General features: G+C 58.4%; 4 protein-coding genes across 4 annotated transcripts; 1 reads left to right on the top strand and 3 right to left on the bottom strand.

Moving 5' to 3' along the window:
- Positions 1-1594: 1594 nt before the first annotated feature.
- On the top strand, positions 1595-9107 carry BROUX77_007203 (uncharacterized protein; the record flags this gene model as incomplete). The annotated part of the gene is made up of 2 exons (XM_073752273.1): positions 1595-1692; positions 1754-9107. 2 exons carry the CDS (start codon positions 1595-1597, stop codon positions 9105-9107), a joined length of 7452 nt encoding a protein of 2483 aa, XP_073602614.1.
- A 253-nt stretch (positions 9108-9360) lies between these two features.
- BROUX77_007202 (uncharacterized protein) lies at positions 9361-10971 on the bottom strand (the record flags this gene model as incomplete). Its single annotated transcript, XM_073752272.1, has 1 exon — positions 9361-10971. One exon carries the CDS (start codon positions 10969-10971, stop codon positions 9361-9363), a length of 1611 nt encoding a protein of 536 aa, XP_073602613.1.
- A 384-nt stretch (positions 10972-11355) lies between these two features.
- On the bottom strand, positions 11356-12666 carry BROUX77_007201 (uncharacterized protein; the record flags this gene model as incomplete). The annotated part of the gene is made up of 1 exon (XM_073752271.1): positions 11356-12666. The coding sequence occupies one exon, from the start codon at positions 12664-12666 to the stop codon at positions 11356-11358; it is 1311 nt and encodes a 436-aa protein (XP_073602612.1).
- Positions 12667-13713: 1047 nt separating this feature from the next.
- On the bottom strand, positions 13714-16604 carry BROUX77_007200 (uncharacterized protein; the record flags this gene model as incomplete). Its single annotated transcript, XM_073752270.1, has 2 exons — positions 13714-16131; positions 16215-16604. The coding sequence occupies 2 exons, from the start codon at positions 16602-16604 to the stop codon at positions 13714-13716; spliced, it is 2808 nt and encodes a 935-aa protein (XP_073602611.1).
- Positions 16605-18078: the final 1474 nt, after the last annotated feature.

Below are 18078 nucleotides of genomic sequence, written 5' to 3'. Positions count from 1 at the left end.
CATGACACACTGTGCCCGGCACTGTATACATCGACGTTGGTACACACAAGTATACGCCACGATGTCGGCGGCCGAAACGACGCTGCGCAGTCGTCGGAGCGGCTATTCCAGCCAACCAGGACGACGACGACGACGACACAAATCCAGCACCAGCGGCGTCTCTCTCACCCTCCCAAAAAAAAGATGAAAAAAACCTCTGGCGTGCTCTGTACTGCCAGACGATGTACATTTTAGTAGATTTCCTTTCTGTCTCTGGTCGCCTTTTGCTTGCGTGTAACTTTTCCTTCTATAGCTTCCAGCGCCCAGCTTCTAGCGTCTTGCTAACACATTTGTTCTCCATGTTAATGATAAAAAAGTCTCCCATCTCTGAACTTGTGCTGGAATGAGGTCAAAGTGGTACATGTTCGAAAAGGCTCGTTCGTTACTGGTTGCAGGTTCAAATATGCTGTCACTTTGTCACTTTGCAAGGGCAGCCAATCAGCGCCGGGCTGGCGATTAAGTCCCTGGGCTGGCAACTGCCAGCTTCTAGAGCCGGTTCTGGAGCAGTTGCCCTGGGACTCGCCCAGGGGTTCTTTCTTCTTTATTTTAGAGTTGGCCCCACTTGGGCGACTTGGGGCAAGCGCGTCGCCATGGCAACTGCTCCAAACAAACAACCATGTGCGCAGGGTAGGCACGGCTAATGCTAATTGGCAACAACTTTTGGTGCCCAAGACAACAGGACAAGACAGCAGAAGAGAAGAGAAGACATCGGGGAGACTGCACAATGGGGGGATTATTGCGAGCACAGCTTGGAAGCCCGGCGGCCATGGGCGGAGCTGGGCCAGACTGAGGAGAGACTGTTGTGGCAGGACGACATGCAGGCGGAAAGGGCTGCAGCAGAGGGTGCATCGTGGCATGAAGCAGGAGCATCTCAGACCCAAGGAAACTGCTCCGTGCAAGTACTGGTTGTATGTAGATTCTGCGTAAACTGTACTTGGCTGCACTGCATAAACGCCCTCACGGTAGGTGCCCTGTGTGCTGCCGGTGCCTACCCTGGCTGGTTCAAGCAACTTCCTTGGTTGTTCTGCTGCTCTGTTGCTCTGCTGCTCTGGCTGGCAACTGCCCCTCCTTTCCTTGCTCCTGCCCATTAAACCACGGCCCTCCTGCCTCTGGCCCTGCCGCTCTTTCCCCAGCCAAATCACCACACATCACGGCGAAAATCTCTGCGGTGGCCTGGTCCTCAGGCTTTTCACCTCCTTCATCTCGTCCGCCGCCAAACATCGTCATCTTTTTTTTTTCCTGTTGCCTCTCACCGCCCATTTGCTATTTTTCCGCGTGCTCTCTGTCTGTTGCTCCCCTTGCCGCACCTGCACCAGTATTTGGATACCTCTATTGTTTTTGCTTCCCTTTTGCGACGGACGGGCTCCTAGAGAGAGAAGAGCTGCCGGCGCCAGCGATCGACAAGCTCGAGTCATCTCTGCTCGCCATTCCTAAATCCGCCCTCATTCCTGCTTTGCCAGCTTCTGCTGCCGGCTTCTGCTGCCCTTCCCTATCGCGCTACCGTCCACACTAGACGCCAGCCAACTCCTCTCCACATCGCCACATCCGCCGCAAAATGCCAACAGTCACCGAAAGGGACTCGGCTTCTTTTACCGGATCACTTAGACACAAAGCTTCCGCCTCCTCCGACCACGGACGCGCCCTGATTCCCATGTAAGCTCCGAACCCCCGCTGCCTGCCTGCCCGCTGCTAACCTTTGCCCGTCTCGCTCCAGGTGGGATAGCTCCGACCCCGAACGAGCACCTCCGCCTCTCCCCATGAACCCAAAACCACAGTCTCCCGGAATGATTTCTCGCGCAGGCACGTCGAGCGCGATACAGTCGGCTCACCTTGCACTGTCTGAGAAGGCCCGCGAAGCTAGCATGCCCGTCACCTCCAACATGTCCCGGCGCGCCGACATGCCCGAAAATGTCCATCCGCCTGGCACACGGCCTCTGCCCATCCCCGGCGCATCTCCCGGCAACCGCCGCATGCAAAATTTACAGCCCAACGTCCGCGATCGCAGCTTGTTTCTTGAGGGCATGCCACCGTCCCGATCCCCCGAAAAGAACCTGCGCCCTGTGACCCCCACCGCAAACCACGCCGACTATTCAACAGGCTCGCCGGGTCCTGGCCCCAGCCTGACACCTATTATCCGCCCCGTGGCAAGGCGAACCCACCAGAGTATTCTCGGTGAAAACACCCCTCCTCAGTCCGCCACCATGATGGCCCTCAACACCATGCCGCCAAACCACGAAGCTATGCCCAAACACACCGAAAGCCAGCCAACCCCACCACAAGAATCCTCAATACACCCGCCACCTGCTAGCTCGCCGCCAAAGGAGCATGTTAAGGGAGCTGAAAACCAGTCGCAGGCTTCCGGGTCCGCCTCGACCCCCGCCAAAATGACGACGGATAAAGAGGCCACACCCAAAACCAAATCTGCCGAACCGGCCAAGTCCGAAAGCGATTCCGATGTCTTTACCGGCCCCAGCGAAATCCCTCCCGGAAAGACAATAGCCTTGACCGAACTTGGCCACCACATTTTGGATCTGACTAAAATTGCCTCTCAACTTCAAAAGGACATGGCCGCCCTCAGCAGGCGAAGCAGGGACAATGCTGCTGATCTTCTCAGCCTCAAGCAAGCTACCAACGCTCGAGATGAGGACATTCGCAAAGGCCTGCGGAACCTGATTGAAAATGTGGACGAGGTCCGCCGTGCAGGTCACAGCACCAAGGACGTGTTTGCCAATGCTGGCCTACTTTTGGACGCTAAACCCCATCAAAGCTCTTCGCCCCCAAGTACCAATGGAGTGCGTGCCTTCAACTTGCCCCGGATTCCGACTCCCAATAGCTTTGCTGCTTCTCTGGATCGCGAGTCTGTGAGCACGCCCTCTCTGTATGGCCAGGATGCCCCACAGATAGTTGCTCTGCTAGAGCGCATTGTGCGCGACATGGGCACCAAGGAGGGTCATGAAAACGTCCTCGCACGCCTATCTGAGCTTGCCAAAGATTTACAGGGACTCCCTTCTGCCGCCAAAGTCACTGAACTGATTGATCAGCTTCGTAATTCAAAATCAGACCATGGATCCCGGTATCCCAACAAACCCGCCAGCGAGTCTGGCAGCGTTAGATCTCGCATCATGACATTCGAGGAAGACAGCAGTCGTCACGGCTCGCACAATGTACATAATGATTCCTCCCTGCCTCCACGGCCAGCATCTTCGGCAGCAGGCTCCGCTGTCACCGACGATGTTCTCAAAGTCATCCACTCAGTCAAGGACAGCGTTGCTCAGGGAGGCGGTCTTACAGCCGAGGTCAAGGCCCTAGTCCGCGAATTACGAGGCGAAATCCTGGGCATGGGTCGCGAGCTCGGTCGTCGCCTGGACGAGCTTGAAATCAAAGACCAAGGCCAGCTGGATGCTGTAGGTCGGGAAAAAGAAACCAACCGCATCATCAATGAAAGTCTCGAGGAACTGAGGGATCAAATGGATATACTTTTGAGGTCTGGTCGTCGCGGTTCTACTACCTCAGCTGAGGGCTCTGTGGATTACCAAGAAATCTACAACGCCTTGCGCGTAGCTCTAAAAGACAGTGCCAAGGCGTCCCCCCCTCTGTCCCAGGATGACGTCATTGTTGCTGTCCGTGATGCCTGGGAGAATTACAAGCCTGATATCGAGATTCAACAATATGGTCTTGAACGCGATGAGGTGCTTGCATGCTTGAAGCAGGGACTCGAGACTCACAATCACCAAGGCACAGGAATCTCTCAAGAACAGGTCTTTCAAGCCGTTGTCGATGGTCTGAAACACTACAACCCTCCTCGTATAGAGTCTGCCGCTTCTCTTTCACGAGATGAGATACTAGACGCTGTTCGAGAGTGTCTGGAAGAGTTTGAGTTTCCTGTCGCTCCTGGTGCTCTCGGTAATGATATGACCCGAAATGACATTGCAGAGGCTGTTCGCGCGGGCTTACGTGACATCGACTTGGGTTCATCTACAATCGTGTCCACAACCTCTACTTCGGCCACTTTGAACAATACTGATATTATGAACAAGCTCAGTGAAATCATGGACATGATTCGCTCCGAGTTCACTTCAGCGTCTGTAGAGGCCAAACAAAGTATCGCCACTGCCGGTCGTGATAGCGAAAACATCATTGACTCCACCCGCACGGGTTTCGAGAAATTGCGGTTTGATATCGAAACTTACGTTGACCGTCTAAGTACGTCCATTTCATCAGGTGGTAATCGAGGTACTAGCAATGTGTCCGATGCCACCGTAGCAATTGGCGGCCTTGCCCGTGCGTTGGATGACTTCCGCGACGAAATAAATGACATGCTCCGCTCACAGACGGAGACACTTCGAGACACCGTCAACATGTCACTCATTCCTGCCTCCTCGGCGTCTCCTGGTGCTGCTGGAACATCCAGGGAGGTTTTGGAGGCCCTGCGTGATGGTGTTGAGACCATTTGTGCTGAAATCCGCCGCCCTCTTCCTGGCACTACCGAGGTTTTGGATGCCCTTCATGAAGGCCTTGGCGACCTTCATCTTGCCATTGACCGGGTTAGCAATAAGCCTGCTGACCTCACTGCGAACGATGAGATTCTAAACGCTCTTAAAGCTGGTCTCGACTCTGTCCGCATGGAAATCAACGATCTCCGCCATACAAACAACCGCGCCCTGGTCAGTTCATCTGCTCGCAGTATTCACTCGGACACGGGGGAGCAGCCGTACAAGCCTGAGGATATCCGTAATCTTGAGTTTCTCGTTTCACAAGTTCATGACAGACTTGACAAGATTTCAAGCCTCCCTCCTCAAGCCGCCTCTAAAAACTCCAACGTCTCCATGGAGGGCGTCGCCCGTTCCGATGATGTTCGCCATTTGGAGTTGCTGATGAGTGACTTGCATACCAAGATCGAAGAGCTAACTGAGGCTCACCTGAATGCGCCAGTTCCTGACCCGCAGGAAATCCCCCTTCCTGATGACAATAATGTCAAGCAGGAGGACATCCAAAACCTTGAACTTTTGGTTTCTCAGATGCACGAGAAGTTGGAGAAGCTTGCTGAGAACCAAGCAAATGCTGCCATTGTACCTGCAAATGGGACTACTACAAGGGAAGCTCATGAAGTTCCTCTGCCCGACGACCACTTGAAGCAAGAGGACATACAAAACCTGCAATTCCTCATCACCAAGCTTCACGATAAGGTGGAAGCCTCTTCTGCCTCTTCTGGGGAGTCATCTGGCGAGAAGTCGGTATCTTCAGAAGATCTCGAGCGTTTTACAACCGCCATGGAGACACTCAAAGAAACCGTTCAGGGGATGGCTGTCCAGGGAGAGTCCCTCAAGGAAACTGTTCAAGGCCTAGCTACTCGTAGTAAAGAATCATCTAGCTCTGAACCCTCGGTCCGCGAGGATATTCAAGCCATCGAGACAATCCTCGTTAATGCCAAGGCTAGCATTGATGACTTTGTTGGCAGCGAGAAGACAGTACGCAAGGAGCACATTGACAACCTGGAGATGCTTTTGCTTGAGACCCGCCAATCTCTTTCTACCTTGGCTACGCAGATGGAGTCTGTTTCTCGGCGTGAAGATGTGTACACCCTGCAAGCACTTATCAGCCAAATGTCGGCACGCCATGACCAGGCCAAGCTTGCTGCTGATGGGTCCAGCGAGACGGTCCCTGCCGTTGCCACGAGCCCCGAACCGTCTTTCCCTCATTCAGGCTTTGCCATGCCCATGTCCTCTTCCCGTGACGACATTACGACTCTTAGTGACAGTCTCAAGACCAGTATGAGTGTTCTTGCCGAGTCACATTCCATGTCGGTCGTCAACCGCCAAACTGAAATAGCGACATCAGCCAAGAACTTTGCCGATATTAAGTCTCAGGTGGAGGATCTTCGGAATGGAGTGACATCTAAGCTCGAGGATGGCTTTTCGGTAGTACAGACAGTCTCCGCCGAAGTTGAAAAACTTGTCACGATCGCTGAGACCAATGAAGGTGTTTCCGAGAAGTTGCGCGAGCTGACTGGCAATGTCAAGGCCGACTTCGAGGAGACCCGAGCAAGCTTTGTCGGTGCAAAACTGGATAGCGAAGAGAAGATGCAGCAGGCCTCAGATGCCTTGAGTGCTAAAATCGATAGCCTCCAAACAACTTCGGACGAGAAGGCCGTTGAGCTCAAGACACACATTGAGCAGCTCGAAAAGACAGTCACTGATTCTATCAAAGAGGTTGACGAAGCCAGTAAGACCGTGTTTAACCGAGTTGAGGATCTTATTGCCAGAAGTGACGAAGACCGTGTTGAAATCAAGGCACAGCACGAACTCACTCGCGAGGAGCTGAAAACTGCCATTGACGGTGTCAAAGAGCCCATGGCTGAATTGCAGCCACTTGTTGCTGTAGCCATGAAGGAAGTACTGGACAAGGTTGTTGAGCACTACGACCATTCCCAAGACTCGACCAAAACCATGCAGGCTCGCATTGATGAAATTTTCAACAAGCCCGATCCCGTTATTCCCGATCCGTACAACGACACAGAGCTCCAGGCCAAGATCGACGCCATTGCTACCACCGAAGCCGACGCCCTAGCCAAACTAGCTAGTCTTGTTGATGAAGAAACCGGTGCCCTTACCAAGCTCACCAAAATGGAGGAAACAGGTCAAGAAACCCACAAGCGCCTTGACGTTATCACTGTACAGGGCGAGGAAATCCGTGAGAAGCTCACCAAGGGCGTCGACAGCATCGAAGAAGTCAAGACCGCAATGGAAAAGCTATCTGGCGAAACCATGACTGAAGTCACCACCAAGCTCACAACCATGGATGAGGCTATTGTCAAGAAACTCGATTCGCTTGCCGACTGCGATCTCCTCATGCAAGACAAGCTAGAAAAGGTTGAAACTGGTCTCAACGAAAAGTTGGAAGCTCTTTCCAAGCTTGAGAAGCTAGAGACGCTTGAGCAGGGCGTCTCGGACAAACTTTCCGGCTTTGAGACGACTGTCACAGAGAAGATGGGTGCCATTGAGACAACTGTTAGCGAAAAGCTCGGTGGCATGGATACGAGTCTGACGGAACGTATTGCTACAATGGATACGCTTGTCTCTGGCGGAATCACTAATCTGAGCAAGACTGTTGATGACAAACTAGGTGAACTGTCTACCACTTTCGACTCGGCTGTCACGGGCAAGATTTCCGAGGTTGAGACGAAGCTCGGCGAAATGTCAGACAAGATTGGGTCAGTCGACAGTGCAGTCAATGAGAGACTGACGGCGATGGACGCATCACTTGGAGGCAAGATGACTTCTGTTGATGGCAAAATGACCAGCCTTGAGGCCGTCGTCGTCGAGAAGACAACATCAATGGAAAGCTCGGTCACGGAGAATTTTGCTACCATGCATTCGACGATTACAGAGAGCTTCAGCAAGGCTGACACGGCGCTCACCGAGAACTTTGCTACGCTAAACTCCCAAGTTTCGGACAAGTTCAGCGGCCTTGAGACTTCTGTCAATGGCATTGGCGAGCAAGTCAAGACCATTGACACTTCTGTTGTTGAAAAGCTCGCCAGCGTTGAGACCAAACTGGGGTCTGTGGAAACTGTTACAGAAAAGCTCGCCGGTGTGGAAACGTCATTGACTGAACAGTTTGCTACGCTTGACAAGACTTTTGAGGACAAGCTGACCAGCTTCGACAGCGGCTTGACAGAAAAGCTGGTCGGCATGGACGATTCCCTCTCCGGTAAAATCACCGCAATGGGATCGACTGTGACGGAGAAGCTTGATCTCCTTGTTGAAAACGACTCCACCAGCCTAGCCCGTCTCGAAACGTTGGACAAGATGCATCAGCAGGTCATGCAAACCGCAGCCGATATCTCCAACTTCCTGGCTGCCCAGACTCAGCGCAGCAATGAAGAACAAGAGAAGGCGGATAAGAGCCTTGAGGAAGCGGCTGCTTCACTGACGGCGCGCAACACGGAGAGAGAAGTGGTCGCAGCCAGCATTGCGGCTTTGCGTGAAGAGGAGACTCGTCTCCGTGACTCGGTCATCACTCTGCGCGCCGATCAGGAGCTCATGTCCCGCCAGCGCAGCAAGCTTGCTGGAGATGTCTCGTCCTTGGAAACGGCGCTTAATCTGCGCAGAGAGGAGCTCCGGGAGATGGAGAATCGGGCCGAGGGTCTGGAACGCCGCATTATGGAAGGTGTCATGGCCCATTCTCGCATTCTCTTGATGTCTCGCAGTGCCGGCAACGGCAAGGACGCCATGAGCCGGAAGCGTGTTAGAAATAAGACTTCCCAGCGTCAGGCCCGAGACGCTGCGTCAACTGATGACGCGGGCTCCCGCAGCTCGGGCTCCCGCAGCTCGGGATCCCAGAAGCTTGCGCAGCCGGCCAATATTGCGCTTTCTAGCAAGCGCCGCGCCTGCCCCTCTTCGTCCCAGACCACAGACGCTTCACGCCGGATTGCTTCGTTGAGTCAGATCGGCAATTCTACCCCTCTCGGTGGTATGAAGCGTAGCCACAGCGTTCGATCCAACATTGGTGGCTCGGCAAGTAACACTAAGAGTGCCCAGAAGGGCGGTTCGACAGCGGCCTCCGGCAAGAAGGGTTCTAAGACTGGCTCTTCGAAGAAGGGAGCTGCTGCTGCTGCCTCTGTTGCCGCAGCTACGGTGGTGGCGGCGACTGCTGCTGCTGTTTCTACCAAATCAGAGGCCAAAGACATCTCGGAGGTCCCAGAGGAGGATGAAGAGACGGACGAGGAAGAGGAGGTCGAGGTGGAAGAGGTCGAGGGAGACCAAACCACTCTGCACAAAGAGCTGGAGAGCGAAGACGATGATTCTGAGGAGGAAGTTGAAGTTGAGGTTGAAGTCGAAGAAGATGTGGAGGAGGAGGAGGAGGAAAAAGAATCCGTGAAGAAATCAAAAGTAAAAGCGGTGCCCGAGGAAGAGGAGGAAGAGTCTGAGAGTGAGGAGGAAGTGGAGGTTGAGGTCGAAGTGGAGGAAGAAGAGGAAGACGAGGAGGAAGACGAGGAGGAGGAGAAGGCGGTCGATGAGTCCATGGTTTCAACGCCAGACGGAGAGGTGGAGGTATCGACACGGTGAGGCGGCCGGTTGCCGATATCTTACGAAGCCATGTGGAGTGATTTGATTGTTTGGGGGTCTGGAATGTGTGCTTTTGCCTGTGTTTTGTGGTTTTTACTTTACTGTCTTGTGTTTTTTTGCTGGTGCTGGTCATGGTGTGCTATTTCTAGGGTTCTTTTATATGCATTCTTTGTTGTTTCAATGTCTGTCTATTGCGTCGTTATACAAACTATTCATACACGGTACCCCTAGCGCCGGCGTCCCATCTCACTTACTAGGCCGTCTTCTCGGCTGTGATATGTGTCTTGCCGCCCATGTACGGCCGGAGCACGTCCGGAATGGCCACCGACTGCGTCGCCTCGTCCCAGTGCGTCTCGAGGATGGCAGCAATGACGCGGGGCACCGCAAGCGCCGTGCCGTTGACGGTATGCGGAAAGCCGACGGCGCCGTTCTCGAGCTTGACGCGCGTGCGCAGCCGGCGCGTCTGGTAGTCCGTGCAGATGCTGGCGCTGCTGAGCTCGCCCCAGCCGCCATCAGTCTTTGGCAGGTCGCGGCGCGACGGAAACATGGCCTCAATGTCAATTTTGCGCGCCGCCGACGCGCCCAAGTCGGACGCCGGCATCTCGAGCACGCGGCAGCGCAGGCCCAGGCCGCCCAGCACGCGCTGCTGCAGCGCCACCATGTCGTCAAACACGCGCGTCGCCGCGCCGCCGTCGGGCCGCGTCCACGCAAACAGCTCCACCTTGGTGAACTCGTGCACGCGGTACAGGCCCTTGGTGTCCTGGCCGCGCGCGCCGGCCTCGGCGCGGAAGCTGCGCGACACCGACACGTGCCGCAGCGGCAGCTGCGCGGCGCTCAGCGTCGCGTTGGCCCGCATGCCCGCCAGCGGGATCTCGGCGGTGCCGGCCAGCACGAGCTGCGGGCGCGCGGGCGGCGCGGCGCCCACGCCGGCGGCCGCCGCCGCCGCCCGCTGCTTGGCTGTCACGTGCTGCTCAATCGCGTACACCTGCTGCTCGTCGTGCGCGTCGCGCGGCTGGAACCCGCACGCGCTGCCAATGTGCGCGTAGACCATGCTGGGCACGGCGACCTGCGTCCAGCCGCCGCGCGCGGCCTCGGCCAGCGCATACTGCACCAGCGCGTGCTCGAGCTGTGCGCCGGCGCCGACGAGGTAGTAGAAGCCCCAGCCGCTGGTGAGGGCGGAGGCGGCAAAGTCGAGGATTCCGAGGGCGGCGCCAATGTCGACGTGCGAGCGGGACTGGGCGGCCAGCGGATCGGGCGCGGGGCCGTCGGCGCTGGCGGCGGGCGGCGCGGGGTTCAGCACGGCCAGCTCGCGCGGCGTGTCGCGCGGCGTCTCGCGGCTCGTCAGGTTCGGCAGCGCGAGCGCCATGCGCTCAATCTCGTCGTCGAGGGCGCGCTCGTCGCGCAGGTGCGCGACCAGCAGCTTCTTGGCGTCGCGCGCGCGCTCGGCCGCCGCTGGCCGCTCGGCCGCGGGCAGCGAGCGCAGCTCGGCCTGTAGGCTGTGGGCGCGCGTGCGCAGCAGCGACAGCTTGGGCCGCATAGCTAGCCGCTTGTGGTGCAGCGAGGCGATGCGCGCCGGGTAGCCGCCGCATTTGTGGTAGTTGCGCGCCATGCAGTTGGCGGCGTAGACGTCGGGGGCGTTGCGGATGCCTTTGACGTCGATGATGGGCCGCAGCGGGTTGACGCTGGTCTTGGAGCCGGCCGGGCTAGCCTCGGAGGGCGTGGGTCCCGCGGCGGGCGGTGCGGGCTGCGTCTCGGCGTCTGTTCTTGGCCTTGAGGTCGTGTGCAGAGTGCGTGGCCGGAGGCTGCCGAGGCGTGCGGCGGTGAGTGCCGGCCGGGCGCCCGGCGTAAAGCGCAGAGCAAGCATTGTTGCGGTGGAAGCGGCTCGGGTCGGCAGAGAAGAATCGACACCGGGTGTCTTGTGTCCAGCGTCATTCACGTCCGGATTGCCGCTCGGCGAAGTCCAGCTCAGCTTGTGTTGCACAGAAAGAATGGAGGTGCTTGGTGGGGCGTAGAGTGCTGACTCATCGGAGGTGTCTTTTGTAACCCTAGAGATGCTACCCTAATACGACACATCTTCACATGCTCATCTTCTGACAGTCTCGTGTCTTCATATCCTGCGTTATATTGTCGTATGATCTACCATCCAAGGCATACAATCGTTGTCTCATAAGCCAAAAAGAGTAAATAGCAACAGCCAATCCCTCTTGCCGGTCCTCCAGTTTTTTGCGTGTTCGCCGCTCCGGGCTCTCTATGTCATCTCCACATCCGACTCCTCCGCGTTAGGCTTGGCCATGTCGACGATAGTAGCATCGCCGTCCTCATTCTCGTCGTCATCCTCCTCAGACTCCTCGTCGCTCGAGCTCCAGTCCGAGCCCTCACTGCTCGTTGTATCCGCCGGGTCGTCCAGTGCGTGCTTGTCCTCGCCCATTTCCACATCGCCGCTCGCAGCCTTTGCGCCGGCGCGGGGCTTGCCAAACTGACGCTTGTTCTTCTCGCGCTCGGCGTCTCGGCGCTTCTTGTCCGCCAGCAGCGCCTCGCGGTCAAACGGCATCAGCAGCTCGGCCGCCGGCCCCGCCGTCTTCTCGTACACGTAGATGGTCGGGAACTCGAACACGGTGGCGCCGCGCAGGTTCTCGCCCACCACGTCGGCCGCGTGCACCGGCCGCAGCCCGATGCTCGAGTCCGCCGACGGCCGCGGCTGCCGCAGGAAAAAGGCAAACTGCTTGTCCAGCGCCTCGAGGTCCGGGACAGCTGCCGACGATGCGGCCTGCACATCGTGGCCGCCCATGGCCTCGTCGTCGTCAGTCTTGGTGGTCGGCGCCGCGCCCTTTTTGCCAGCCTTTTTCATCTGCTGGCGCGCAGGGTCCAGCTGACGCACGGCAGCGGCAAACGCCTGAAACACCGGCGCGTCGTCCATGGTCTTGGTCTCCAGACGCACGGCCTGCGGGAGGATCTTGTCGGCGTGCTCGGGTGCCGGCGCCGGCGGCAGCGGCCACTCGGGCGGGAACACCGACGGCGCCATGAGCCACTCAATCTGCCACTCGACGCGGCGGCGGGCCTTGGTGAAGCGCGTGGAGCTGTGCTTGGCGCGCGCAAGGCCGGGCGGCGCGCGCACCAGGTGGATGTCGAACTCGGCGAGGCGGTGGCGCATGCCGTCGTCGGCAACGCGGCGCGCGCCCGGCGCCAGCACCGGCTTGGTGGCGATGAACTTGTGCGTGCGGCCGTCGCGGCCCCGGCGGTCCTGCACGTGCTCAGCCATGGCGGGGCGCAGCTCGGTACGCGAAATCAGGCCCTTTTCCTCCAGTTCCTTCTCGGCGGCCTCGGTGGCGCGGTCGATGGCGTACAGAAAGTTGTAGTCGTGGTCGATTCCGGCGGCCGTGCGCAGCTTGCTCGGCGGCACGTAGGCGGTCGGGTCCCGCCGGCCGCTGCACTCAGACCACTTCTTGTGCTTGTCGACGCAGGCCACTGAGCAGGTTTGCGTCGGGCAACCCGGGCACTTGTACTTGGGCGACGAGACGTGGCAGATGCCGCACAGCGATGTGAGCAGCGGGTCGGCCATGGCGGAGGGCGGAGAGGAGGGGCAGAGGCGGGGAACGGGAGCAGAGTTTTTTTTTTCGGTCGGGGAGGCGGCCCGGGAGGCGGTCTTTTGGCAGTGCAGAGATCCGACGAGAACTGTAGATGCCGCGGTGTCACGCAAGAGAGCTGATGGGAGCAGATTGGATTTCCTGGAGATTTCCTTATGTCTACAAGATGGCCGCGAAGAGTTCGAAACGTCAACGCAGGAAAAGAAAAGACGGACTTGCTGCAGCCGGTGCTTATCTTATCGATGTTACACAGGCACGAGACCCGCCTTTGGGAAGAGTGCTTAGCAGGAACCCGTATGCACTCTAGCCAGGATTAGATCAGCAAAGACAATACACTACATTGAATTCAAGACCACAACGAACAGCACATGAAGAAAGAAGAATGGATTGCAACAACTATCAAAGACGCCACAACATAAGAAACTATTTTACCCAAGAAAGAGAAACAAGACGAGAAGATCCTCCGCACACAAACTGTCGCCAAACAAGCACAAGAAAAAGAAGAAGAAGAAAAAGAGCGAAACAAGAACAACAGGCGGCTCGCCACGGACAGGGAACGAGGGGCCTCAAGAGACTCGAAACGTGCCGCCGCAGCACAGAGATCGCCTGCAATCCTCAGACAGGCTGTGGCAGCCGAGAGGCCGCAGGAGGGCCGGACCCGGGCGACGGCCGCAGCCCACCGAACAAGACTTCATGAAACCAGAGAAAAAAAAAAGGGGGGAATAGGGAGGGCAGCAAGAAAAGGAGAACAAATGGTATAGACAAAGAGGGAACGCGAGCGAAGAACAGGGATGACGGACGGGGCAAAAGCAGCAAAGGAAAAGAAGAAAAAAATACAGCATGGCATGCAGAGCTCATATCGCAACGTGAAAAAGAGCCACGGCGAGGTCGGGGCAGGGTCAAGGAAACACACACGGCGCTACAGAGAGTGGCAGCGCGTGTTCAACGCAGACAAGGGAAAAGGAAGAAGAAGTCATGACAGACAAAGGCTGGGAAACACACAGAGAGCAGGCTGGCAAGGCCTATGACTGGCGCTTCGGCAGGCCGCCGAGGGCGCTGATGCGGGCGCCCGACGGTCTGTGGATCAGGCCCTGGGTCACGTGCTTGCTGACGATGGCGGGCTCGGCGGGCATGACGTCGCTCTCGCTGGCGTTTTCGAGAAAGTCCTCGTCGTCCTCCATGATCTTGGTGGGGATGTCGTCACGCATGAGGTACTGCTGGCTGCTGCGCTCGGGCGTGGTGGCCGACGAGGTGAAGGACATGGCGGTGCTGCTGCGGTTGGGGATCAGGTCGGGCGTGGGCGGGATGCTGGACGCGCGGCCCGACGGCTGCAGCAGCAGGCTCTCGTCGCCCGTCTCCGAGGTCACGGCCGAGTGGGCGCCGTCGTCGCTGGCGGCCGCCGACAGGCCGCTGACGCGCCGCGGGTGGGCGGCGCTGGACAGCGACTGCTGCGAGCGGTGCGAGCCCGACGACTGCGAGTGGTGCGAGCGGCGCGAGTGCGCGCTGCCCAGGCGCTCCTGCTCGGCGATCTCGGCGTCTTGCGCGAGCTGCAGGCCCTCGACGGCCGCCTGGCACTGCTCGGCAATGTTGCGGATGATGTGGGCAATGGCGTCCGTCTTGTCCTTGAGGTGGCGGTCGGCCACGTCGATGAAGCTGGATGCCGAGTAGCGCTTGCTGTTCATGCTGGTCACGCTGGTCGGGCTCGACAGGTTGCTCGTCGACGGCGCAGACTCGGTGTCGGCGGCGGCCTCGTCCTCGGCGTAGCCGGCCTCGAGCTCCTGCAGCAGTTCGTCGGGCCGCGTTAGCGTCTCGACAATGTGGTCCATGTGGTGGCGCTGGCCGGAAATCAGGCTGCGCAGGTGCAGCACCACGCGGCGCGCCTCGTCGCGCTGGCGGCCAATGGTGATGTTGGTGTGCTGCAGGGCGGCCAGCTCCTTCTTGTTGCGCTTGCGCTCGCGCTCGAGCTCCTCGGCAATCTCCTGCTGCAGCACGAGCGCCTCGAGCGCGTCGTCGCGCTGCTTCTCGGTGCCGGTGAGGCGGACAGACATGCGCGAGTTGTCGTCCTTTTGCTGGTCCAAGAGCCCGGCAAGCCGGCGGTTCTCGCGCTTGTGGCCCTCGATCTTGACCTTGAGGTCCTGCGTCTCCTTGGTAAGCGTCTCGGCAAAGGCCTGGAACTTGAGAAACTGCTGCTTCCAGCTCTCCAGCTCTTCGACGAGGTAGTTGTTGCGCTTGGTGACCTTGCTGAGTTCCGTGTCCATGCGGCCCTTGAGATTGATAAAGTCCTGCCAGGCCTCCAGAGCATCGCGCGAGTATTGGTTGCGCTCGCGTACGATTTCGTTGAGGTGGCGCATGGAGACCTTGGTCATCAGCGGCTTCTTAACCGAGCCGCCAAACACGGCCTTGATGCCAGTGTTGCGGCCCATCTTTTCGCAAACGTGGTCCATGACGGACATGATGCTGTCTTGGTTCCACCACTCGGGGTCCTGGATCGACTCAACCTCGCCACGCATGACGATAATCTGGCCGGCAGGGACCAGCTTGCCGCCGCCATAGGCTGAGCGCAGGTGCTGTGGCACGCCGGACGGCGTCACATCGCCATTCAGGGCTTCTGTCAACCGGGTGACGAACTTGTGGCGCTGGCCAGGGGTGAGAGCCGTGGGCGGGCTAGACGTCAACACAAAGTTGCGGTCCAGATCAACGACCAGGGCATCTGTCGGGGCTGTGAAGAGAGAGCGGCACTCGGCGGTAATGCCCAGAATGTACGGGCCGGGCTCCTGGACGAGGTCCTTGGCGTGACGCGCATGCACGACAGGCACGTACAGCCCGCTCCACTCGTAGACGCGCACGCAGAAGCGGATCGTCTCGGCAGCCATGGTCAGCATGGCGGGGTAGTGCGATACAAAGATAATGCGGCGGGTGGGCGAGATGGCGGCCTCGACGACGCCGACAATGTTGGGGATGGAGAGGCACGCGAAGAGCGGCCACATGGCAAAGTTCTGGAAGCCGGTGGGCGACGAGGGGAACTGGTAGCACAGGGCGTAGTCCTTCATGTCGATGCGGACCAGGTCATTGAGGCGCGGGGCGGGAAAGCTGAGAATGCGCGAGACCTCCTCGGCGTGGAAGAGGTTCGTGGCCTTGTTCCAGTGGATCCACATGCCGCGCAGGTAGTCGCCCAGCAGGTTGTACAGCGGGTAGCGCGAGAGGAAGGACAGGCAGTAGGGAATCCAGTAGATTTCGTCTGGGTTGTCAAAGTAGTCGGTCTCGGTGCGCTTGCGGAGGTCGCGGATCGTTTCGGCGCGCTTCTCGTCAGCCCGCGACCACACGCGCAGGCAGATGCCGTAGAGCGTGTGCGAGGAGTCCTGCTGCAGGACAAAGGAGTGGTGCACACAGTGCGGCTGGCTGCGGCCTGTGCAGATTTCGACGTCGTGGGGGAAGCAGGCCTGGGGGCGGCAGGGCGTGGTGGGTTAGCTGGATGCGGTAGCACACGGGGGGAGGGGAGGGGCGTTTCACGACGGCAACTTACACGCATGGCCGAGTGTAGAGCGCGGGCAATCTCGTTGTCTTGCTCGAGGCGCGGGCTGCTGCCGAGGATCTCGGGCAGCCAGAACTGGCCGACGGCGCCCTTCATGTGGCCAATCTTGCCCTGGGCGGGGGCGGGGGCCTTGACCCACTGCGAGGGCTCGCGGCCGACGCCGCAGACCATGTAGGCGTGTGTGAGGGTCTTGGGCGTGCGCTGTTGCGGCTTTTGGTTGAGCATGGACGGGATCGGCTGGGTGATGCGCGAGTGCAGCGACGAGGTGCGGCTCGGGATGATGATGCCGTTGTCGCCCTGGTCGCGGGTCATGGGGCGGCCCTCGCGCTCGCCGGTGCGAGGCCGGCTGAAAGACGGGTGGGTGCTGAGAGAGGGCGGCATTGTGGCGGGTGGGCGGAGTTGCGGGCAGACACGGTCGGCGTCGGGGAGGTCAGCGTCGGGGGATGTCCTGGCGCGGCGGGAGGCGACGGCGAGAGTCCAAGGGGAAGAGACGTGAGCCGAACCCAAGCAGAGGCGAAGAGGATAGCAGAGAAACGCGGCGTGGACGGTGGAAGGCCGGCGATGCCGCGAGAACACGACGTGCAGAAGGGCGGCGCGAGAGGTTGTTTGGCGAAGTAAACAACGGAGCCAGGGAGAGAGAGAGAAAAAAAAAAAACAAAAGAATAAAAAAAACAGAAGCGAAGACAAAGCAGCCGTCTAGGACCGCCACCAGATCGCGACGCTCTCAAGAAAAGAAAAAGAAAGAAAATAATACCACAAAAGAGCTCGTTGGTGTTGAGGGCTTTTTTGCTTCTCTTTTCGTGATGGCGATTCCAACTACCAAAACGAAGGCCAAAGAAGAGAAAGAAATAAAATTAAGAAAATAAAAACACCAAAAAACCAGTCTCTTGCAGAGAGACAGGAGTGGGAAGCGAGAAAGAGCGAGAGAAAGAAAGAAAAAAAGGAGAACAAGAGAAGGCGAAACGAGGCAGAGGCCCAGGCGACGGATGCCGCAGAATATTAAGCAGGGCAGCCAGCCCAGCCAAAGATGCACAGTCGCCGGGGAAATTTACTGGGAGGCAAGGGGGGGAGTGCATTAGGAGAGGGGCCTGGCCAGGAGATTTTGTGATTGGGCGCAGCAGAGACCACCGCGAGCGAGCACTCGGAACTGGAGCTTGGTGCGTGTGCTGGAGTGCCAGTCTGCGCAGAAGGCCGCCTATATCCCTACAGCTGCTGCGATACGAGCCAGGCCGGGAGGAGCCCAAGACGGCCTGCATCTTGTGTCTGCGGCGCCACGGGGGCCTCTACGCTTGCAGGACAGGACAGGACACGAGCACAATGGCCCGCCTGCGCCTGTCACAGACCAAGACAGCGCCGGCAGCCAGAGACGAGAGGAGACAAGAGGCCTGGTCTTGGACATGGCATGGGCGCCGAGAGGCCAAGCCAGTGCTGCGGGTGCCGTATATCGCGTAGACAACTGGCGAACTGCTGGTGCACATAACTAACCCTCGCTCTCCTGGTCCTCGTCCTCGTCCTCGTCCTCGTCCCGCCTCTGCACTGACCCTGACGCGACCTCGAACTACGGACGGACAGCCAGGCCCTAAGCAGCTAGTACCACGTCAGGAAATAGGGAGACGCCGTAAGGTCCTCTGTACCAAGCTCGCCCATGCCATGTTGCAGGAAGAAGAAGAAAAGAAAAACAACAGCATCTTGCAGGGGGCGTCTCTAAATGCCTCTCGTCTTGAGGTTCTTCTTCTTTTTGTGCTTCGGCTTCTGCTTCTGCTTCTGCTTCTTCTCCCTTTTACACACAGCTGCTAAAGATCTTCTACCAAACACAATCTGCATGATAGGAGGCCCGCCAAGAGCAAGAGACAAA

This window comes from Berkeleyomyces rouxiae (assembly GCF_048999995.1).
Source record: "Berkeleyomyces rouxiae strain 22BRR77 chromosome Unknown BrBRR77_ptg000011l, whole genome shotgun sequence".
Taxonomy (NCBI): Eukaryota; Fungi; Ascomycota; class Sordariomycetes; order Microascales; family Ceratocystidaceae; genus Berkeleyomyces; species Berkeleyomyces rouxiae.
Note: the sequence above shows the minus strand (reverse complement) of the source record. Positions and strands in the feature narration are given on the sequence as shown.